A 25513-nucleotide genomic window follows, 5' to 3' on the forward strand; every position below is an offset into this window, starting at 1 on the left:
ACTGTGTCTCCTTGCTTTGTTGACATTGCCAGGGAGCCACGCGTGCCTTTTAGTGCATGTTCGTGCATGTTAGCGTGCCCCTCTGGCTAGCTCGCGGGCGCCGCTCTGCACTTTGCTCAAATGGCTGTTACAGTTGATAACGCTGTCCCGACCGATGCCGCTGCTGCAGAAGCGTAGCACCCACCCTCTGGTTCCCCCTGAGGTTAACACTTATAGCTTTGTCAGCAGTGATGTTTTCATTGTTAGCAACGTTAGCTGTGAGCCACCCGCTCAGCTGTCACCATGTTGAGAGCCGTGGGAGGCAATAGAAATGCTCCCAATCTAGCATTAAGCACCTTTAAAGAATTTGACATAAAATTTGCCTTCACGCAGACGATAGCCTACTGTTTTTTTGTGTTGCTGATTCTGTCCAATTAGTCACCAAGAAATTACAACTTCCATTAAAGCTACTCTAATTAATATTTTTTAATAATGGATTAAATGTCTATGACCCCATGCACACTTAGTCACTTCATGCATCTTGGCCCGATCGAATAGCTATCCGAGCTCAAAAAAGCGTAAATGCATCCAAGAAGCATTCAAGACATATTGAAATCTGAAACCCGTCCAGAGGTTGCTAACGTTTGTCTGCCATTTGGTGCTCAACGGGTTAGGTGGGTTTAAGTGAGAGTGAATCAAAACAGTAAAGTTGTGTTCCAGAAAATAAAAACAATGAGCTGAAAAATGTTATTATGCTCTGTAAAGCTGAGGAGAACTGCAGTCGGGCAATTATTCGCTGTTGGTTTTTCACTACAAATGACCCCATTACACATTACACAGTCATTTGATCCATTGTTATGAAAGTATTGATTATAGCCACTTTAGCTTTATTAGGTGATGTCAATGTGTGCTTTGCTGCCCCAAAGTGGCCAAAAAAATCAATTAATGCAGGTTTAATGCACTGCAAGATGCCCTTATTAACCTTGAATTAGTACCTAATGTTAAAATACAACAAATTTCATTGAATTCTCCAGATCCAGAGATATAGATGACAATGCTTTTCTCCACAATCGAAAGAGTCACAAAATCAAAATATCTTGGCATCTGGCTTGATAAGAAATTTAAATTTAAATATCACGTAGAAAACCTTGTTGGTAAACTGTGACAGATGCTTGGCCTGTTGTAGAGAAACAGGAGCAGCTTCCCTCTGACTTTTAAAAATAAGCTTGTTGCACCAGTTTTCCTCTCAGTTATGGATTATGTCAGATATCGACATGCTGCTGGCTCCCCTCTGAGGAACCTAGATTACATTTATCACTCTGCCCTCAGGTTCATTACTGGTGATAATAACACTCACCACTGCTTTTTATATGATAAAGCTGGTTGCCCCCCCGTATGAGAGATGTAATAACCACTGGTACTGATACACACGGTTGGAAAACTGCCATCTCATCTTTGTGCTCTGGCACTCCATATTTAACACGCTCCAGCGGCTGGTTTAATGCTCCAGGAGCCCTGAACCAGAACTGGAGACCAGACTGCCTCTGCTGTTCATGCAGCACTCTCATGTAATAAAATACAAATCAAACTCTCTGTAGCTTCAAGAACACATTCGATCTGTACCTACCAGTGATTGGTTTCACCGAGCCTGTATCTTGTTTATCGACAGTTTTCTGTTTCACTGATTGAATTTTTGGGTTGATGCCATTTGTTACAAAGATTTGGGTCTAAATTTAACCATTTTTTGCCAATCAAGAATAAATAAAAAATGATCAATAATCCCTCCAAAATACCCCATTAAGACACCAAGACCTTGAGGAACACCATAGAAAAAGCCATGCTGTGATTTGGTATCAAAAACTTTTGACATTTTGAGATTTCTACAAGAATTGCATTTTTCGGCGGTTGAATAGCGAGCACTTCTGCTCTGTTAACTGCTCAGAAACCCAATATACGTAGGAAACCCATCCATCCTCTGAATGCCCAAGGTCGGTAGTTTGTGGCTGTTAAGTTTCATGAGGCTGTGATTATCCTAGAGGTCACAACATCACATTCGCATTTTATAAAGTGAAGTTTTCCAAAAATGGTCTCACTACAATGAAATGGCTACTATGGGAACTAACATCATCACACATAAATACAATCGGGCTCATTTGATCCACAATAGTCTCAACTTTACGATGATACCCAATTTATGTAATTCCAAGACTGTTTAGGGACCCCAGTATGCAGAAATATTCAAACACACCATTTTAGAATAGACGGAAATAACACAAAGTGGGCATCTCTGTAAAGGGGAGACTCATAGGTACCCATAGAACCCATTTTCATTCACATATCTTGAGGTCAGAGGTTAAGGGACCCCTTTGAAAATTGCCATGCCAGTTTTTCCTCGCCAAAATGTAGCCTAACTTCGCAGCGTTATTTAGTGATCTTCCCGACAAGCTAGCATGACACAAAACTCAGCCCGCAAAAATCTCCGAAAGATCGAATAGCGGAACGGCCATCGGAGTTTTAAGGGGTTAATGACACATATAATATGTGTAATGTATAAAATGACCACAGATGGATTTTCTGTCATGACAGTATTTGTGTAATCAAACTGGAGGGGCATCTTAGGAACATTACAAAAGAGGATACCCAAGATACATAAGGATCTCTTTTTAATGATTTTTTTTAATTGATTCTTTTCTAATATAGCTGCTTCATATTATAATTCCCCTTGCTTTCTTTTTCCCTGTCCGCTATTTTCCCTCATATGCCTTGCCAACATACGTCTATTTACATGCCATGCCGAAAAAAGCACATTTAAATTGGGCGGAAAAAAGGAAATTATAGCTACTTGTGCTGAAGAGGTGCAGCTGCAATGGTCAGAGGGCACAAGCTCAGATCTAGAGATGTGTATGAAAAGGTTCTGCTTCTCCACAAACTCTCTCTGGACATTATAGCAGACAGCTTGACAGGTAAAGAGGAAGCTGAGGACGACATGAGCTAGGAGAGGAAATGGATCAGAATATCATTACTGCCAATGCACCGGCTGCTACATAATCATATTTCATTGTTTTTTTAATTAAATTTTAATCAATCCCCACTGTCAATACCTTATTCAGAACCAAATTGTGTCATCAAATGACTGACTCAGAGGCTGTATCCAGTATTTTAGAAATACCGAGGTCATGAGTCCAATTAATCCCCCGAACACCGCCTAGAAAATGTTCACAAGACACTGAAAAGTCAAGTCTCTAAAATGTGTAAATTGTGCTGCTCCTTCGTATTTTGCTTGAGTCTGTTGAGTCCTAAAAGGAATGAAAACATCTGAAAGTGGGTTCAGACTATTTCATCTGCTTCCAATAGAAATGTGCTTGCTTTGAGAATTAAAAATTACCATAAGAAATGGGTGAAATTGTGTCGCCCCACTGAAGAAAATAAGATTTTTTAGAACTCCATGATCGACAAAATGACTTATTAAGATGGAGATTTCTGCAGCGAGCGAGCTCAAAAGAGAGCACATCAATCTATACTCGGCGCAGTTACCCGAGGAGGTCAAACATTTATCTCCATCCAATCTGGCACTTTGGTATTGAAAACGTCACATTTGACATTCCTTATCTGTGCTTGCAAAAAAAAAAAGAAGAAAGATGGAGATGTTTGATAAACTGCTGTCCAGACAAAAGCAGAAGAGAGATGGTGGAGGACGATGCTGATGACAGGTCTATTATGCCACAGAGGCGACAGGAGAAGCCAACAATTGAGAGATGGAGCTGTCACAGCATTTTCTGCAAAATGCGCCACACCAAAGGGTGTCACTCTGTCACTCGTCAAGACAAGATGAAATAACTCACTCAGACATCTTGCATCTGTCACTCAAGCTATGCCAGTGCTCAGTATATGTGACATCAAATTTAGACTGAGAAATATACTCAGTCTGCTATTTTGTGATATTGTAAGTGAACGAAGAGGAAGAGTACATGAGGACAAATCGACAGAAAATACTTGACACTTCTGTGCCTCTGACAGAAATCAGTTTGTCTCTCGTGAGTTTAAAAACTGAATTAATTATAGTTTTACTGTGTTACATGGTTGTATGTGTGAATATGTGATTAACTAATAATGCCTATGACAGCTGTCCTGTAACCTCAGCTGGATCTCTGTTAAGCTGGATGTCTGCAAAGCTTTACCTTTACTGCTGCTGCCCTCTACTGTCTGCTGCACTTCAAATAACATGACGCAATCTTGTGTTGTCAAATAATTTGAGTAATTGTTGCATTCAAGGTGAAATGATGACTGCTTTTTAAAAAAGGTTGGAGGCTCATACTAAGGTATGCAAGTTGGCATTTTCAATGTCCAGCTGAAAAGTGGTAACTTATCTGAAAGTTGTCTCTTTGTAATAATGTAATCTTTGATTTTCTAATGCACAGACCAATATTTAACCAGTAAATATGCATATTTAACCAGCATATTTATAGCAGCAGTGGGTAGAAATGGAGCAAATATGATGAAAAAAGTTTTTTTATATAAAACGGTCACTATATTCTGACAGTAGTGCATGAGACAGGTATTCGGAAAAAATCATGTGTCTCTGTGTCCTTCGGTGTCCTCTGTCGCTCCTAATGGCAGCTGTAAGATCTCACAGACCGGAGGAAAACAACCAATCAGAGCCGAGCTGGAGCTTGCCATCTCTGAGCAGCTGTCAATCACTCGCAAACTCCGATCAAACGGTCAAACTAGGCAGCGCTGATCAAATATGAATCAATATTCTGTTACTTTAATGCCTATTCCTTGACTCAGATGTTTTCAGAATCATCTTGTAGTGTACTGTTTAGCTGTAAAATGAGAACGTTTGTGACACGGCAGCTGTAGGAGCCAAATATTAAGAAAGGAGTAGTTGAATTCCTTATTATAAGAGAAACATTATGTTGATAGTAATTGGTATTTTTGCCCCATGTGGCCAACCACAGCATTGAATTGTTTATAAATTTGGCACCAGTTGATGCCGTCATCCTGATTTAGTATCAGCTGTGGAGAGCGCAGCTGTTTAAGGACGCCAAGAGCCGAAATAGTTTTTTAACGGGCTTTAATATAGTTTGTTCATTTCAATAAGACAAAGTTTAAGTTAATCTTTTTTCTTTACTTTGGGTTGCCGCGGCATATCCTGTTTTGGGTTGTCTGGGTTGGTTTATGTAGTTTAACACACACGCACACACACACAAAGGCTGCAAATCAATCATATGCATCCAATGACAGAAAGGACATCTAACCGTGAGTAAACCCATGAATGAGCGCAACTTTATTTAGTAGATGCCTTGTTGACATGTTTTCTTGGCGAAAGAAATATGGCTTAGAATAGAAATTAGAAGGAAGCCATAATAGCAGCCATGTTGAGATCAGTTGAGGAAATACCAAGCACCGCCCACCAGCCGGAGCACGGCCAATAGGAACGCTCTGGTGATTTAGCTATTGGGTCTGCCAGTATGGAAAGCCGTTTGAGCATTTATTCCATATCCTTGATATCAGACGTCAGTGTCCTCCACTAGTTCGGTCTTTGTCAGCACTAGTTGGCCATTTTGTCTTAATAGTTGAACAAAAACTCTTACTAGTCACTGTTTTTCAGCAACTAGCGGCACTTTTCTCCAACTAGTTCCAACAGAAGCCTTACTAGTGAGACTGTGCACCACACTAGTAGGACCAAAGTCCAACTAGTCAGCTTTGTGATGCACTAGTGGACCTCTGGACCCAACTAGTAACACTGACAGTCTTACTATTTAACTAGTAAGCTGCAAAAGTTTTGACATGTTAACTAGTAAAGGACATATTCACCTCACTAGTTCACTAGTGACCTACAATTTCCTGCACTAGTTAACTAGTGAGGGTCAAAATGCTCACCTGAAAATGCAAATATATACTCCACATATTGTGGATGTATAATTCATCAGTAATTTGCAATAAAAGTATTAAAAAAAAATGTAATCCAAAGCAATCTGCAGGAGGGTCTTTAATCAGGACAACTGCTTCACTTCTGGCTCCATCTTGTGGCCAGTTAGAGTTAGCACAGTTTAGAGAGAAGAGCCACATAAGTCCTTTTTTAAATGACTAATAACCTGAAAACACTTAAATATAGATAGAAGCAGAGAGATGCAGTTCCTGCAGGACAAATATGGACAATGTGTGGTCCCATCAAATTATTTCTTGTGGCACTACATTGGTATTTAATAGAGGAATTATTTATATAAATATAATATCAGAATCAGGTTTATTTTCCAGGAATGTGGCTCTGTTTTTTTATGCAGCTCTCTCAATGAACTTACAGAGAGATAGAAATAACAAGAACAACATAACTGGACAAATAAACGTGAGAAATAGACATTACTGTTATGTACACAAGTAGTGAAAAAATATATAAATATTATATAAATATATATATAGAAAAAGCCCCAATGATCAACAATAAAATCAGAATAAAATAATAAAATAAAATATTTATATACAAGTCAAGTGTTCTGGAAGTTGTAAACAATACAAATAGTGCAAAAAAATAAGCATTGAATCAGGTAGTCTGTTACTGAGTCCTAAATTAATTTATCTTTTCTTTAAAATAACATATGGAGAACATATCTACCTAAGGCTGAGATATTTTTTGAGAATAATGTTTAATTTTTTTGAAAATCACAAAACAAGGAGTACTGCACTGGAAACAAGTTTTTCCTTGGTTAAAGAAAAAAATGTCTTGAAGGCTGAATCTGAGACAGAATGACTTGTGAGGACTGATGCATGAGTTTAATGCGTTTCCAGTAACTCAATTATAATAAGTATAAATATGTAGTAGAGAATGCAATAAGCTTTGATTAAATTTGGTTTGATAGAAAGCAGAGTAAGCACTGATATGAGTCGGTAACAATGACAAACTAATATAATTTAGGTTCTCTGGAAATCATTTGAATTTTATTGCCAGAGAAACAAGCCTTCCTCTCTGTAATACTCATGTTTGTTTTATTTATTTGGACATCTACTGACTAAATAACATATTGCTTTTTTATGCAGCTCTTCATTATCAATCTATTACACATGGAGGCACATGGTCAGCATTAGTAATGTCTGCCTTTATGCAACAGAGGGCACTATTTCAACACACTAAAAATGTGTTGCCAGTCTGAAAAGCAAAGCATAATCAAACAGGAAAGACATAATTATTAATTTAACTGTGTTTGCAGGATATATGTTAGATCCCTGGGTCATGGCTGGTGACACAAACTGACTGAGCTTTTGCAGTTAAAGCTCCCAGACTTTGGAACCATTTCTTTCTGCTATTTCTTTATTTTAAGTTCCTTCTTCAACATTTTTTTTAAATAAGAAAGCTTTTGAAAAATACTTAATATGTTTCTTTTGATTTACCTTTCCATAATATGCAGTCTTCACTTATTTTAATGTCAGTTTTAACCCCTCTGTGTCTGATTATCTCGTGGTTTGTTGTTATAATCTCATAGTCCTATTGATCATATTTGCATTTGTTTAAATTGTTTATTTGTTTCTTCTCCTTGTAACACTTTGCAACTTTGTTAAGACACATGCTATACAAATAAAACAATTTAATTTATAGAAAATATATTATTATTTAGAATAATAAAAATGTAATAAGATTAAAAAAAGAGAAATTAGATGTGATAAACTAAGATAACATGTTATCGATCCACAGGGGTGAAATTGGATGTATCATAAATATACAAAAATGATACAAACAAAACCATAAATCTATATTTAAATTATGATATATACCACTGAAGATAATTAAATTAGAGAAGGGGAGTGAACAATAAGTAGAGAAAAACTGCAAGTAATCGAAAAGTAGCCTAAGAAGATAATGTGTGTATTGTCAATAGTTCTAGGATTCATTTCTTTGATCATATGTATGGATAGATAGATAGATAGATAGATAGATAGATAGATAGATAGATAGATAGATGTACTTGATCCCAAATTGGGAAATTATTGTTACAGCAGCAGGTTATCCAACCAATGCACAGGAATAGTACATAACATGTCATGATGTGAAATTCATGATGTCTAATTATCTTTTGATATGTTTAGATATATTTTCTTTTTTTCTGTACTGCTTTTTGTATGTATTTCATTGTTTTTATTGGATTGTTTTCCACTGTTTGGTTAGGGTTTTCTCTGCACATTCTGTGTATCTATTGTTGTTCTGGTCTGCAGGTGTTGATATATCTTTGGGCGGCAGGCGTCAATTATCACAAATGTACACATCAACATTAGAGAAATTTATCCATAGAATACAAAATATAAAGAATATTGGAATACACCATGAATATACCTGACTACTACAACTAGTATTAACAAAAATCTAAATTGAAAACATAGATTAACCCACTATATGCATTAGCAAGTGTGTAATAACATACTATATACATTAGCAAAGTGTGCAATTCAATTCAAACTTTATTGCAGACTCAAGGTCCAGATAAGAAAAAAGAAAAAACAACAACAATACATTACAACAGAAAGCACTATAAAAAGTCATGATTAAAAGACATTAAAAATATAAATATTAAAAATATATATACATACATCAATGCCTTACAAATAAAGAACTATACCAGTGCCTCCACAGCTGTGATTGGTACCATGTAGTGCTAAATCTGATGTTAGACAAACGCAAGATTATGTCATTCTCAGAGTGATTAAGCCGGCATATAAATTTGTACATGAGATTTCTTAATACAGTTTGAAAAGTATTTATGCCTGCAGACACAAACATTTCACTTGCACTGGAACATCTTGGTCTTTTTAGTAATATTCTCATTGCATCATTATATGCGACCTGAAGTCTCTGTAAGCTCGCTTTTTTATACATTGCAAGTTACAATGTTTTGTTAATAATTGAGGTAGTAAATGATAGATAGATGGATAGATAGGTGTTGATATATCTTTGGGCGTTCAGGGCATCAACTATCAAAGTTTTTGGAGGATGGAGATTAATTTGGACCAATCACGGCTAGGCATCAGACTCTGAGAGCCAATCACATTCCAGATTTGTTTTGTGGGCGTGTCCCAAAAAAAGAGTGCGGCGGCTCTGCAACCTCCCTGGCCGGCGAGAGTTCGGTTGAGAGTCTGCTGCATGGTGGTGGGAGTACCACTGATGAGAGAGAGAGAGAGAAAGGACTATTATAGCACCGCATTGGAGGACGATTATCTACTGGATACTGCTGCTTAGCACTCGGGCAGGGTTTCTCCATCTCTACTGTGTGTGTGGTGAGTTAAACAGTGCAGGTTGTAGTGAGGATGAGAGAGGTTTAGCAACAGTAGCTAGCAGGATTATTGTGCCATGACTTTTCAATGATGGAGGACCATCAGGTCTGCTAATGTTAGCCGGCGCTGCAGAGCCACAACGTGCTATATGCATCAGTCTGATCTTATATTAACATTTGTGATGTATGTGTTTTAGAAAGTGTGCTCTTTGTGGTCATTGTCCAGCTGCTTTTTATCATCCCCACCCAGACAGACAGTCTTTGAGACACCCACTAGATGGTTGTGGATGTTTGGAAAATGTGTTATTAGTGTAACACAAATATGATGTTGTATATATATATATAGTATGTATGTGATAAATTGAAAGATTTTAGGAAGACTAGCTGGTGCTGATTGGTATCAGCTAATGGGGATCCTTTTTAAATAAATAAATAAACACCCCATGATGGGATTCATCCACTAAAAAAACTCTCATTGTCACAGAAATTACACCATTTTGCATTATCTAATTGCATCATAAGTCATAAAAGCGCCTGTATAGACCTCCAGTTGTGTGTTTTGTTGGTTAATTTAGAGCTCTTGAGTCCTTGAAGGCATCATTTTGAAGCACAGCATGCCAACTTTGAGCTAGCAAGCTAACCCAGAGCTGATGCAGAGGTTTGGCCCAGTCGGTTTGTTGTCATTTTTCCACAGCTAATTGCTATTTCATCACCTTCCTCTGTTGATTTATCATACTGGAGATGTGGTGTGCTATATTTCCCTGTGTTGTAGAGCTGAGAAAGGGATGAAAGTAACTGTTTTCCCAGTGAAAATGAGTGAGGGGATGCAGTGACCCAGCAGCCAGCAGACACACTGATCTGATCCCACCATGTCCCTTGACCTGACCCAGATTCCTGTCTAGTAATCAGCCCTGATCTAAGCATGAGGACTTGATTATTGTAGGTTAAATATCTCTGAGCATTCACCACCAGCTGATGTTGTCTCAGATTAATAATAAGAAGCAAGCTATGTATTTAATTTATAGTATAATATAATAAATTATTATTTAAAAAAAGAAAATATTGATAAGATTAAAAAAAAGACAAATAAAATGTGATTATCTCATGGTTTGTTGTTATAATCTCATAGTACTATTGATTATATTTGCATTTGTTTAAATTGTTTATTTTTTTCTTTTCCCTGTAAAAAACTTAGCAACTTTGTTAAGACACATGCTATACAAATAAAACTATTTAAATTATTATAATATAATATATTATTATTTAAAATAAGAAAATATTGACAAGATTAACAAATAAAATGTGATAATCTAAGATAACATGTTATTGATCCCAAAGGGGTGAAACTGGATGTAACATAAATATACAAAAAGGATACAAACGGAACCATAAATCTATATTTAATTTATGATATATATACTACTGAAGATAATTCAATTAGAGGAGGGGAGTAAACAATAAGTAAAAAAAATCAAATAAAACAATTAAATTTAGAGTATAATGTAATATATTATTATTTAAAATAAGAAAATATTGATAAGAATTAAAAAAAAAGACAAATAAGATGTGATAATCTAAGATAACATGTTATTGATCCCAAGGGGGGAAATTGGATGTAACATAAATATTCTTAAAATAGATAATTAAATTAGAGGAGGGGAGTGAACAATAAGTAGAAAAAAACTGCAAGTAATTGAAAAGTAGCCTAGTACAATAGATAGATAGATGGATAGATGGATGTACTTTATTGATCCCAAATTGGGAAATTATTGTCTTACAGCAGCAGGTTATCCAAGCAATGCACAGGAATAGTACATACAATGTACACGTCAACAATAGAGAAATATATCCATAGAATACAAAATATAAAGAATATTGGAATACACTATAAATATACCTGAATACTGCAACGACTACTGACCCAGATTCCTGTCTAATCAGCGCCTGATCTAAGCATGGGGACTTGTTAAATTGTAGGTTAAATATCTCTGAGCATTCACCAGCTGATGATGTGGTCTCAGATTAATAAGAAGCAAGCTGGAGGGGTGCTTTCAAGTCATGGCCAACATTCAGACTTGTCAGCTGTTGTGGGCATCAAGTGCCAGGTTGTACAAAGTTACTCTCTTCTGTCTGTTTTCCAGCTCTGTTTATGGAAGTATATGCCTTAATTATTGATGGTGTAATTGTGTCTTCTATTGGATGATATAGTAAGCGTAAAATCACTCACCAGACTGCAACTAATGATTATTTTAACTATCGTTTAATCTGAGTATTTTCTTGATTAATCTTTTGGTCTATGTCAGAAAATTGTGAAAACACTGTTTTCTTAAACCCAAAGAAATATCTTCAGATTACTTTCACTATCTGTTAATCTGCCGATTGTTTTCTTGAATAATTGTTTGCCCCGTAAAATGTCATCACTCTTCTAGGGATGCACCAATACCGGATTGGATAACGTGTTGATTCTGACTCAAATAGCTGGATCGGATATCGGTTACAATGGGGCCGATCTATTCAATTTATAAACTATATATATTATATACTGGAATTTTAATTACTGTTTAAGTTTTGACCAATTTGTTGCTGCTTTAAAAGGTTTACACCTGAATTGTAATTCCTGTTAATTTTGAAGACTTATTTATCAAGTTATTGGTGTGCAATTTATTATTTTAAAAATAAATAACAATTCCGTAGATGTGTATCTATATATTTATTTTTTTAATTTTGTTTTACAAAGTTAGGAAAGCAATGTTTAAGTCCAACCTGATGTTGCCTTACACATAAAAGAATGATCCCAGTCACTTCCAAACAGTGAGGCATACAGTTTATTAATTAAACACTGGTATCGGATCGGTACTCGGTATCGGACGATACCCAAAGCTAAGGTATCGCTACCATCGGTACCAGGACTGAAAAAGTCGGCTCTGTGCATCCCTACACTCTTCATCACATTTACGCCTTATTGTTATTGCACAACACAGTCAGGGTTTCCCGTGGCTTTTGCAGAGGCACAAATAGTGACGTTACTGTACATGTGGGTTGGTTATGCACAAGGATGGAGGTGTAAAGGCTTGAGCACACAAGCCTGTGTGGGCAAAACAAGACCTTCTGGAAAAATGCAAAGCCCTAAAGCAAGGGAAAATGAATCCAACTAAAAGACAAATAATTCACATTGCATTTTTTTTTTTTTTGGTCTAAATTTCTCTCATTTGGTCAGAAGATCTTGAGTATCATAACAGGTGCTCCCTCTCATGCTCAGTCTGTCACTGTTTTTAAGAGATAATGATTCATAAGGCTCTACTGTAAATGCTGATCGAGGCATTAGTTTTGGTGTATTTGCTGCTCACTCACTCACGTTTTCTTTTATGAGTTATGACAGGCAAGCAGCAACCACCATGTTGACTGTGATAAACTGTGACACTTGACAATAATCGGACATGCCCTGAAATATACTTTATATTGACACTAGTGTTCAAAACTGTCACCAAGGCAAACAGACATTAGCTATTGAAAGTCTAAACTTGTTATTTGAAAGAATCTAGCCATTTCTAGCCACACAACTTGTGTTTTCTTGGAGCCAACATTTAGCAGGTATTAGAGAAGCGTCCTCATCCTAAAGCACTTAAACATCAGCTTCAACATTCAGCTGTATTCATTGCAGCTTGGTTGAACTGATGTCTTACGTAATATGGTCAAAATGTTGGTCATGGTGCTGCCACGCTATGATATAAATGATCTGATATATAACGATATGATATAAATATCAACACTCAGAGATTTTGCTGTCCTTGTTATACCACAGTAGCTCTCCCTTTAACATCGCTGGTTGTTTTTGGCTATTTTGGTCAATTTTGCAATTCGATGAGCAGGACTGCTTTATGGCAATATTGGATTTTTTAAATATGATTTTTGCATCAAGTTTGATTTAAGACATTCCCGTCTGGTTATTTTACCCATTAACAATTTCTCAATTGCTTTCCCAGACGATGTATTATATTGTGATGATAAGAACTGATATTCTCATATAAAGTTACATATACCGTGTTAAAGGAGTTTTCTACTTAACTATGGCAACTTTTTTTTTGTTAAATCTGCAACTTGTGCACAGAGTAATGCATGATAGCAGCATGGCAGGCTATATACTTTATAAACCTTGTCCCACACTCGTTCCTATTAGCTGCTTCAACGCCCTGGTGATGAATGTTTGCACAGTAAGCTAAACCACTTTTGAACTAGACACTAGAAAAACCTCCTACTGCCGTCCAGTGTCATTGACTCTTCAGCTGACTGCAGTCACACAAGATTTTAAAACACAGTTTTTACTTCTTTGACTTTGTGGAAAAACCCAATAATTGGCCTAAACTGGCGACTCGGGAGTCAAACTTGGAAAAATGTCATTCGGTTACAGCCCTACACTTAACACAGTATGGAATTATTGCTGTAACACAGATAGACCTTTGGTCACAGAAGACATTTTGACAAGAATTATGGCCAATGAGAAACTGTAGAATGTTATAATCTTCAAGATAAACAAAAAAAATATATATTTTCTGCATTTTTCTTTGTTTTACCTAATGTACCGAAAACATACCAAACCGTGACCATACTGTACCGTGAATTTTGTGTACCGTTACACCCCTACATACATGGGTAGAACTGAATCATTGTTATAATGACACCTGTGCTTTTCCTACTATATCAAGTCAAAATGTCTGCAGTGAAAAAGGCCTGTTAAAAGGATCTTTTACACAACAGTGTTGAGTCACAGTGGTGATCTCATCTGTGTAAAGTGAACAGTGTGACAGTAGTCAGCTGCATGGATTTAAATAAGCATATCTTTTCATTATACTTTCTCTCCTTCCTACAGGTGGCGTAGTGTGTTCTGCATCTGGTTTCCAGCAGAAATGTCACAGAGGAGTGGGCAGGAGGACCCGGAGCGGTACCTCTTTGTGGACCGCGCCGTGGTCTACAACCCGGCCGCACAGGCCGACTGGACGGCCAAGAGGCTAGTATGGATCCCATCAGAACGCAATGGCTTCGAGGCTGCCAGTGTTCGTGAGGAGCGTGGAGATGAGGTGGTGGTGGAGCTGGCGGAGAATGGGAAGAAGGCGGTGGTCAACAAGGATGACATCCAGAAGATGAACCCGCCAAAGTTCAGCAAAGTAGAGGACATGGCCGAACTCACCTGCCTGAACGAAGCCTCCGTGCTTCACAACCTCAAAGACCGCTACTACTCTGGCCTCATCTATGTAAGTATTTGTCATTCACTCGTAACAACTACCTGTAACTACTTTAATCATCTTCTTCCACATTGAAGAAATTAAATTAAGGTCTGAAAAAATTACTAAGCTGACAGTTAAATTGTAGTGATTTATTGCCATCATTATAGTTTCATCAAACTGTCCATTAGCCCCTCTACAAATATATATATATATATATATATATATATATATATATATATATATATGTCAGGCTTTATTTTGATTTCCATAGCATTTCGTGCTTGAATCTCTGAATTTAAGAGACTAAGAAACACATTTCCTTCAAAGAACAAGCCATAATGTCCTACATAAGCTGCCGATTTCCCCTGTGATTATGACCCATTTAGCGACATGCATTCCTGGAATAGCACAGACACAGAGCTTGTGGGCCACCTGAGACCCGGGCAGGAGGAAAGGGCTGAGGGGTTCACACTCAGAGGCCTGGTCCTAAAGACAGAAATGAGCTTGGCTAAACTACAGTATTTACTCGGGGCAGATTGTGAAAAGGATGGATAAGGGAAAGGATTTCCCGATCTAGTCATATTGCTTGATTACACTTGATGATGATTAGATGTCTCTCCACTCAGTAAGAGATTTACATTAAATTCTATCAGAAAAAAAAATCTTACAGCTCGGATTGTCGGAAATCATTTACATCTTACATGTACATAATCAAAACATAAATCTTTCCCTTTAGGCCAGGAGATTATTCATCATTTGTTCTGGTTACATTGGTGCAGTTGAAAGTACTTTGGTGGTTTTCTGCCCTCGGCCATTGAGACGGAGCTTTGGAAGCTTTATGGATGAAGTCATGACATTTGAAATGTTAATGAAGACACTATGTATTCTTTGTGTTGATGAGGCATGATTACATCAATGTCATCATCCAGCAGATGGTCTGCCAAACCACCAGCATTATGACATTATGTCCCCCCAGAGGGATAATTACAGGAATGAATGCATTCGCAGGTATTTTGACTCTGTTGGGATTCAAACAGTCTGTGATATTCAGTTTATCCCAAGAGCTATTTTGCATTAGTGTATTAGTGTACTTAATTACAGTATTTTACCCATTATACTTCACCTGCATCATATACCATTACATTTCCTTGATACTCTTTGACAACTTTAAAATGTCTTATGGATCCGTTTAGGGCTGCATCTGCTAATTATTTTCATTATTGATTAATAAGACTGTGTTTTATACTCTCCTTTGATGTTTTAGATATTTGTTTCTGGTGTTCTGCTGTATTGTAGCTAAATATAACATATAACCTCTATATAATTAATGTAGTGGAGGGGTGGACGTTGTGGCCGCTGTCTACTGATGGCTCCTTGCCAAGAGACTGCTTAGGTCTGTTTGTCTATCTCCCGAGAGCTGATGTTGTTGGCCCCCATATTAGAACAATGATGACCTTACCATGACTATGACCGTACAACATTTTTTAAAGGACTTTTAGTCACATAAATCATACGAATCTCTTTATAGACCTGTTGACAAAAGTTAATAATTAGATCCAGATTTCTGGTCTTCTTCATGTGCTGTAACAAAACTCTGCTTTCCTCCTACACAAGCTGCAGCAGAGTAGTCCTCAAGTTCTTTTTTTATTTATTCAGTTGAAAATCCTGCCTAAGTATAAAAGAACATCTTTGTAATATTTAGTATTTTCAGAGGGCTTATAGGGAGAAAGAAGTGACCCCAGCCCCCCATCTCTTAGCCTAGGGAGGCCTGTGCTGAGTCACACTGTAACCAAACCGCCTTAACAGAGTTCTTTGTGTTCGCTGATAAGCAACAGCTGTCTGCTCAAATAACTGAATTTTTGTTTTCAGTTTTTCTGCCAGAAAACTTAATTAACAGCCAATCCATGTCAGCTTTTGAATGTTTTTTTTCTGTTGTGCAGAGTTACAGACATGTCTGTCCTCTGATCCAGTTTGCATGCTTAGTGAATTTTTGAGCTGCTAAATTATAATCGTTCAGATTTTTCCTCAAAGCTGAAGTCCCCAAGCGTGACGCTAATGAACAAGGAGTTTTAGGAGATTTGAGTTGCATGCATTCAGATCTCTGTCTGTCATTTGCTTCAGCATTCCTGACTCTGCATGTTTTTCCTGTCCTGCTTTTGAGGATTGTGTTTGACCTTTTAAGTCAGGCCAGCATAGCACAGCGCTGACATAACCTCTTTGATTACTTCCAGGTAGTGGATGGATGGAAAGGTGATAAGCGTGTTTCAGTCATTGAAATTTTGATGGATATGTCTGGCTTTGCAAGATTAGCATAGTTGAACAAATCTGGTTCAACCCAGTGGCTCAGGAGAAAGGAGGACTGGATATAGTAATGATGATGTCACCGTGATGTATTATTCAATGCCACTATATGTTCATCCCCTAAAGAGGATGGTTGGCAGCTCCAGGCTGAGAGCTTTATGTGAATACTTCTGTGCCTTTATCGGCAGGCTGTCTATCTGTTCATTAAGCCTGGCCTCTTACTGGAGCATGCATGACTCTATTTGTTCATAACTGAAACCTGGACACAATATCTTATTTTTCTTGAATGCTTTTTTTTATCAAGAAACTAAACATCAGGCCTGTCCAAGATTTACATTTGTTGTCCACATACTGACAATGTTATGAGGTGTTATCTTCACATGGTTGCTTCGCTGGACTCCATTCAAATCTAGACCATGATGCTGCACAGCCGCAGCATTAGAGATCACCTTTAATGGTAGGGGTGACTAGGCGTGACTAGGGGTAGGTAAAAATCGACTAACCTATGTATCGCATCTTTATTACGATTTTGAAATTGCTTATTTTAATGCCAGAATCGATATATTTGCTTCATTTGAGGCTATGCGGAGTTAGAAAGGAAGTTACAGCTTTTAAGGTGATAAGTTGAGTAACGTGACATCATATCCGTTCTGTATCATTCAACCAAAACAAACCGCAGCCGGTCGCAAGGAGCCAAAACGAGAAAGGATACGACTTTCACCCTCACATTTTAAATCCAAAGTGGTAAACACTACACATCCAGTAAAGTATGGAAACACTTTGGGTTTCACACATTACCAGGAAAAGCAGAGCTAGACATCATAGCTTAAGCTGCATGCTAACTCTGTCATGGACAGGAAATGTTATCGTATTGCGGTAACGTGCGGACAGGCCAGCCGTCACTCTCATCTCTGTGGTCAAATCAGCCGACGCTACAACTGTAGAGCACCCATATACTGACATTTATGTTAAATCACATCGTCGTTTATAACACGATGTCTCCAACTGTAATTCCTCACAGATTATTTTCATTCAGCGTTTCAAGTCTCTCTTTCTTTTCTTTTTACGGTCATCTTCCTTGTTACACTTTGCCGGGTAGCATCCACTCCCCTCAGCTGTCAAAGCTGTTTGAATTTAGGTTAGTTTCCTCTCGTAAGCAGTCAAAAGCTCACAGTGACGACAGGTTCGTCATTTTAATCAAGTGCTGTTGAGTGAGATTAAGAGCACCTAAAGATTTAGAGCAAATACAGAGCTGTCTTCACAGTCTGTCTGGGCATTATTTGAAATAATTAAAAATGTGTTGTGTGAGGGAAATGCATTTCCTAATTTCCCCGGGAAGTCGGCAAAGACACTTGCATGATTATTCGGGTTTAAAAAACACGGGGAAACCCAGTTATGTCAGAATGGAGGGGCCATTGAGGGAGGCTGAGGCCCTGTTGCTAAGCACTGCTTGGTTCTCAGACATTTATTTGGACATTTCCGGAGGGCTGGGAACCCTGTCAACTGTGTTCTCCTCTGTTCACCATAGATTTTCTGGGCTGTGGGGCTCAGAGCTGTGTTGACCAGCTCAAATCCATTTATCAGCCTGCATCATGTTCTCAAAGATTCATAATGTAGTTCAGCTTGTTGATCGTAGTAGTAACTTTACAGTGAGTACTAGACATTGTTTTCTGCAAACTCTGCGTTTTGAGAAAGGAACGGACCACAACACGCTGGCTGGCTGGTGTCTTGTTATGGCTGGTTGTGTAGGTGTCCAACCCCTTGCCCTCAGAGCCCCACTAATCCCTCAAATACCCCCCCGGGGTCCACCGTCAAGGACAGCCAGCTGAGTCATCCCTCTCCCCACTGCCTGTGGCCCATGCTGGGTCGGGAGCACTGATCTGTCTGCCTGGCGCTGTGCCCACCGTAGGGGGCTTGGGAAGCGGTTGTTATTGCGAGGAGGGCCCTATAGTACATCCTGAGCTGCCTTAAGTTTATTTTTACAGGCAATTCCAGTTAGCATGGTACGAGTATTGGCCTCAGTGATGTAGAACAGTGTTGCTGCTGGTGATTCCAGAGTAACAAATGTCCATGTGGCCAGGCTGCTGCACAGAGCTGTGTCTAAAGCATCTGTGCACATGGAAGAGGAGGGAAGGGGGATTTTGATGGCCATCTGGTGACATTACACCCCCCCACCCTCCACCCTAGACACACACACGCTCCACACACACGTGGGCTACAGCACCACATGACCAACACCAGGGACACCAATGTGTTACTCTTACATATGTAATATCTGAGAAGGTTTACATTTTTGGGCTCCATTACTAGCAGTGTTTGATTTTAATGAAAATCTTTATTTGAATGAAGGTTCGGCAATATAGAATAATTTAATATAATCAACATTATATTGATATTCAGCTATATATACACTACAGTATTATTTAACTAATATAACTTCTGTCATGTTAAACCTGCAGTAGGCAGAATGTTTTTGGCGTCATTGGGCAAACATTTCATAATAACCTTTCAGCATATTGTAATTCAAGTGTTCTGAGAGAAAACTAGACTTCTGCACCTCCTCATGGCTCTGTTTTCAGGCTGTAAAGAATCTAGCCAGTGATGGGAGACTTTGGCCAATCACAAGTCATTTCAAAGAGAGAGCGTTCCTATTGGCTGTTCATTCAATGGAGGTAGCTGTCAATCACTTATGAACTCCAATCAAACGGCCAAACTAGGCAGCGGTGATCAAATATGAATCAATATTCTGTAACTGTAATACCTTTTTCTCGCCTCAAATGTTTTCTGAAACATCTTGTAGTGTACTGCTTTGCTGTAAAATGAGAAAGTGTGCTCCGGCTGGTGGGCGGTGCTTGGTATTTCCTCAACTGATCTCAACATGGCTGCCGGGTCACAAACTTTCTCATTTTACAGCTAAACGGACACTACAAGATGTTTCAAACATGTGAGGAGAGAAATAGACATTACAGTAACAGAATATTGATTGATATTTGATCAGCGCTGCCTAGTTTGATTGTTTGGTTGGAGTTCGCTGGTGACGGCAGGCTCCAGTTCAGCTCTGATTGGTTGTTTTCCACCGTTCTATGAAATCTTGCAGATGCCGTTAGGAGCACCAGAGAACACACAGATGATTTTTTTCAGATTTCCTGTCTCATGAACTACTGTCAGGATATAGTGACTGTTTTATAAAAATAATGTTTTGTAATCATATTTGCTCCATTTATACCCACTGCTGCTTTAAGCAATGCATATGTTAAGTGATAATATTGAATTATTGCCCAGCGCTGGTTGAGTGTTGCAGTAACATTGAAATGCAATTTTAGTCTCCACAGTATCAGACTGCAGATATGTGTTGTGTGTGTGTGTGTCTGTGTGTGTGTGAATGTGTGGTGTGAAGCTCCAGCCAGGTGATGTGATGTCTTTCTCTCACTCAGTCACTAACACACATGCTCACAGAGCATGCTTCGGTCATGTAAAATAGGCGTTGGTGTAATGGATACCAAACTTGTGACCTTAGTGATGCTGAGTGAATGAACCCTTAGATGATGGTTCTATGAATGTCATTTACAATCTCCACAGGTTGTCCGGTAAGAACATGAATATGATGACGATGTATCAATTAGTCCAGGTCACACACACACTCTCTTTGAGATACCACTCATTTATTGATTGAAGATGGTTTTTAAATCCTTTTGTGAATAGTGTGGATAGTGAGGATAGTGGTTACTAAATACAGAAATAAAATAGAAAACATGGGCAGGTATTAGTAACATGAAGTAATAATAAACAAACAGTATTGTATGAAATACAATGTAAGCTAAACAGTTTAAACAGGAATAAAAGGAGGAGAACACAGCCTTCTGAACTTTAAGGGAGCGTCAACAAATAGCAGACTCAGGCTCTCAGGCAGTACAATGAGCAGAGTGCACACAGAGGGTGATATGAGTAATTGTGCGACGGTCCCTTAATGACGGCCGCATATGCCCGTTCACTGCGCTGTTCTAACTTAAATGATGTTGACACAGAAACACACAACTTATCATTCAAACTCTTATAGACAAACGAGTATGAGTATTATAACATGATACAGGTGACTTTAGAATTATTATAACGATGCAGTTACTAAACAATAGACAACTATAACAAATACTCACTTTCTCATGGACGCACAGGAAAAGACCATATCAATAATAAATAGAAAAGAGTCCAGAAAGGTGCAACACTGATACTGAGCTGAGTTGGAGGAAAATGAGGCTTGCAATCTGCGCAGAAGGTGATTGGAATAACAGCACTCTCTGATCATGTGAAGACCATGCGCCAAGCCACAGGCTATTGGTCCGTGCATGTGATCAATGCATGGGCTGGTGAGGGGATGCTTTTGGTTAAACTGCTGCACCTTCTGAACAGCCGCCCCCAACTTTGTGGAGAAAAGTTGAATCAGTTGAAGGTCAGCCAGGAATGTCTTTTGGCAGTGCTGGGAGTCTGATAAGTCGAGCAACAGGTCGTGTGTATGTCTTGTCTTTGACTTGGATCTGGGCAGTCCGCACTCTGCCATCAGCACCAGGAAGGACTGCTGTAACCTTTCCGACTGGCCATAGTGCACGCGGAAGTTGCTGGTCAATGACAAGGGCGATTGTACCGACAGTTAGATCATCCTTTTCTTGTTGCCATTTGGAGCGAGTCTGGAGAGATGGCAGATAGTTCCGGATGAAGTGGATCCAGAATTGATCGATCAGGGCTTGACACTGCCTCCATCTACGACGGCTGAGGAGCTCTGTGTCTGGGTAAACGACCTGTGGTGTTGATGGATCAGGCCGCCCCATCAGCAGCATATTAGGAGTGATTGGATCTGGGTCTGCGACATCTGATGAGGTGTAGCCAAGGGGCTTGGAGTTGACAATACCCTCGACTTCGATGAGAATTGTTCTCAAGACCTCCTCCGTGACCGTCTGAGATCCCAGGGTGGTGTGTAGAGCGGATTTAATGGAGCGGATCTCACGCTCCCAGGAACCACCAAAATGTGGTGCATATGGGGGGTTGAACTGGAAATGAATCTGCTGACTGGCGAGTTGTGACTGTAGAGATGGGGTAAGTGATTCGAAAGCCTCTTTGAGTTCAGAGCTACCGCCTTTGAAGTTTGTGCCTTGGTCAGATAGCAGCTCGAAGGGTTTTCCTCGTCTGGCAATGAAGCGACGGAGTGCCATCAGAAAGGAGTCCGTATCCATACTGGCTAGCAGATCAATGTGCACGGCATGGGTTGTTAGGCACTTGAATACTATGCCCCATCGTTTCTCTGTGCGCCGTCCAATCTTGATGAGGTAAGGTCCAAAACAGTCCATGCCCGTTGAATAGAATGCTGGGCAGTGGAGCCGTAAGCTGGAGGGTGGAAGGTCGGCCATTTTGGGGATGACTGGCTTACTGCGCCATTTCCGGCATTCAGGACAGTTGTACTGGTGTTTGCGGACTGCCTCTCTCCCACGAAGGATCCAGAATCGTCTGCGTAGTTCAGCAAAGACTCTCTCAGATCCTGGGTGGGCAAGCCGGTTGTCAAAGTCCTGGATGATGAGTTTGGTGATGTGATGATGAGGGTCCAGTACAACTGGATGCAGAGTATCTTGGCAGAGGTCATCACATCTACGGAGCCGCCCCCCCACGCGGATCAACAGGGTATCTTGATCATATTCAGGATCCAAGGTGAGTAGTCTGCTGCTTGATGGTACTGATTTCTGGGATGACAGGAGGGTGACTTCTTCTGGAAAAGAGTCTCTCTGTACCTGTCTGAAGAGGGCCAGTTCAGCTTTCTTGTAGTCATCGGCCGTTGGGTTTGAGGCCGTGGCCGCCCCATGACATGCTTGGACCGAAGCTTCAAGCAATTCACTGAAGCTGTTGAAGGTACTGGCGTCCACCGCACATGGATCAGGCGTCACAGAGAGATGGCCACAGAAGTTGGCTTTACGCAGTTCAACTGGATCATCAGGTGAGGAGATGTCTGGAGATGCAGGCCAGGATGATTCATTTTCCCACAAGAATGGAGGTCCGTGGCTCCAGCGGTTGTGGCCAAGGAGCTGCGACAGAGTCAGACCTCGGGTTATGTCATCAGCGGGATTGTCTCTTGTGTTAACATACTGCCAGGGACTACCCTCCGTCAGCTCCTGGATGTCCGCAACTCTGGTGCCAACAAATACCTTATAGCGGCAAGATTGTGATTGCAGCCAATTTAGGACTGTGGTGGAGTCAGTCCAATAGATGATGCTGGAGATGTTCAGGGTAAGCTCCTTTTGCAGGACAGTAGCGAGCTGGGCACCAATGTGTGCAGCGCAGAGTTCCAGCCTTGGGATGGATTGCTGACGGACTGGGGCAACTCGGGATCTTGCTGCTAGGAATGCCACTTGGATTTCACCTGTATGGTCCACTGTCCGAAGGTAGGCTACGGCCCCGTATGCTTTCTCTGATGCATCTGAAAAGATGTGTATGCTTTGGGTGCAGGCGGAGAAGTCTGTCTCTGGATGAGTGTAACATCTGGGAAGAGAGATGGTAGGGAGCTGATGAAGTTCACTCTCCCAGGCATGCCACAGCTGGAGTAGGTCATCCGGCAGCTGTGGGTCATCCCAATCTCTTCTCTTACTCCAGAGACGCTGCACCAGCATTTTAGCTCGGGTGTTGTAGGGAATGAGCAGGCCAAGGGGGTCGTACTGTCTGGCTAGGACCCGATAGATGCTGCGCATAGTCGGTTCAGGGTGCTCAGTGTGGCGAAGCTGGTAGGTGATGGTGTCTGACGTACAGTGCCACAGCAGCCCCAGAGTCCGCTCTGGTGGATCAGTCCCATCTGTTGATAGCCAGAGTTCACTACTCTCCGATAGTGATCCTGGCGGCATGTGACTGACGATGTCTGGAGCATTGGTAGCCCACTGGCGTAGTTCGAACCCACCTGAGAGTAGGAGCTGCTGTAGCTTGTTGACAAGTTGCTTGGCTTCTGGTACTGAGGGGAAGCTCTGAAGGAGGTTGTCAACGTAGAAGCAGTGCTCCATTGAGTGGCGGATATCTTCACCTGGGCTACTGTGATCCAGGACATGTCTCTGGAGAGCAAAGGTGGCACAACAGGGACTGCACGTTGTTCCAAATGGCAGCACCTGCCATTCATAGATGTCGGGTGATGTGCTTGAATCCATGTCTCTCCAGAGGAATCGGAGGAAGGGTTTGTCCTCAGGCAAGAGGTGGACCTGGTGAAACATCCCCTTTATATCGCTGCTCACTGCGATGGGATACTCCCTGAAGCGGAGCAGCACGCCGAGTAGAGTTGATCCCAAAGTGGGTCCTGGAAGGAGATGTTCATTGAGGCTGGCACCATGACGTGTGTATGAACAATTAAACACAATGCGATCTTTACCATTATGTTGGACCATAAGGTGAGGTAGGTACCAGGAGTTGGTGCTGGCTTGTGTTTCAGCAGGAGTGATTTTTCTGACGTAGCCCGCATCCAACAGCTTCTTAATCTCACGGTTGTAGATATCTGCTCTAGCAGAGTCCTTAGATAGGCGTTTTTCAGTCCCACGTAGGTGACCCAGCACTGACTCTTTTGGCGAATGGAGAGGAGGGACGTCTTCCTTCCATAGTAGGGGGGTAGCATACCTTTCAACGCCATCCACTTCCACTCTGATGGTCTTCTCTTCTAGCATCCTGACCGCTGCCGTGTCTTGTTTTGACCGTGTGATGAGCTTCTCATTCCGGTAAGGTAGAACATCCATCTGCCAGAGTTTAGTCACATGACCGAGAAGTTCGGCAGATGGACTCTGGGTGTTGGTGAGCAGGCACTGAGGAGTAGAGGACTGGTGCAGAAGGACTTTGGCAGGGCCTTGAAGTGTCCAACCAAGTCGTGTCTTGAGTGCAGCTGGTCCACCTGGAGGCCCTAAGTGCACGGGCTCGACTGGAATGACGAGATGAGGATAGTCTGAACCAATGAGCAGCAGCGGTTGTGCCTGACTGAATGAGTGGAGAGGCAGGCCTCTGAGGTGACGGTAAGTCTTCTGCAGGGCATCGATGGGATGAGAATGCTTGGAGAGACCGAGTTCTGTTGCAGTGAATGCTCTGTGGACACGGAACCGTTTCTGGGGGTTAACTGCGGAGGACACAGAGAAGGAGACTGACTTTCCTGACACAGTCCTGATGTCTTGACGGATGGTTCTGAGTGCCAGGTCCTCACGCTGTCCCTGAAGTCCCAGCTCTTGGGCAGCACTGTGGAGCAGGATTGTGCGCTCAGACCCGTCGTCAAGGATGGCATATGTCTCGATCCTCCTTTTGCCATTGTAGAGGAATACCTTAACCATCTTCAGAAGCACGCAGCTACTTCGCCAAGCGGGATCTAGGTAGTACGTCACTGGCTGAATCGTTTCTGGGGCTGGCATCTCTGGTCTTACAGATGTTGATGAGTTAACATCATGTAGTACTTCCAGGTGAGTCTGATTGCACTGCTGACATTTGGCCTTGAGGTAGCACTGAGCTGCTAGGTGATCCCTTCCACATCTCCAACACCGTTTACCGGATTTGATCCAGGCTATCTTCTGTTCCTTTGTGAGCTTCTTGACTTCTGAGCACTGGTTGAAGTAATGCTGAATGTTGTCACAGAAAGGGCAATACTTCTTGGGCTTCTCTGGTTTGTTAACCTGAGACCGTACTTGTGTAGGAGGCTCTGATTCCTTTTTAGGGGGTTCATATCCAAGCAGGACGGTCGTGGAGCGTGCTGCTGGCTTCTGC

General features: G+C 40.6%; 1 protein-coding gene and 1 long non-coding RNA gene across 3 annotated transcripts in view; one reads left to right on the top strand and one right to left on the bottom strand.

Annotated features, from left to right (window-relative positions):
* Positions 1–1761: 1761 nt before the first annotated feature.
* On the bottom strand, positions 1762–24003 carry LOC119484861. The gene is made up of 3 exons (XR_005206137.1): positions 23993–24003; positions 5994–5999; positions 1762–1904 (listed from the first exon to the last, which is right to left on the bottom strand). It is a non-coding gene; the product is annotated as an uncharacterized LOC119484861 (long non-coding RNA).
* Positions 9081–25513, top strand: part of LOC119484859 (myosin-10-like) — a 73709-nt gene continuing 57276 nt past the window's right edge. The window contains exons 1-2 of one of the 2 annotated variants that reach the window (XM_037764008.1): positions 9081–9243; positions 14107–14488. In XM_037764008.1, the coding sequence (XP_037619936.1) occupies positions 14144–14488 (345 nt within the window). In that variant the 5' untranslated portion in view covers positions 9081–9243; positions 14107–14143. The remainder of the gene's footprint in view (positions 9244–14106; positions 14489–25513) is intronic. The other variant, XM_037764007.1, reaches the window with a different exon arrangement.

The sequence above is a fragment of the Sebastes umbrosus genome, chromosome 3, assembly GCF_015220745.1.
Source record: "Sebastes umbrosus isolate fSebUmb1 chromosome 3, fSebUmb1.pri, whole genome shotgun sequence".
NCBI classification, from domain to species: Eukaryota; Metazoa; Chordata; class Actinopteri; order Perciformes; family Sebastidae; genus Sebastes; species Sebastes umbrosus.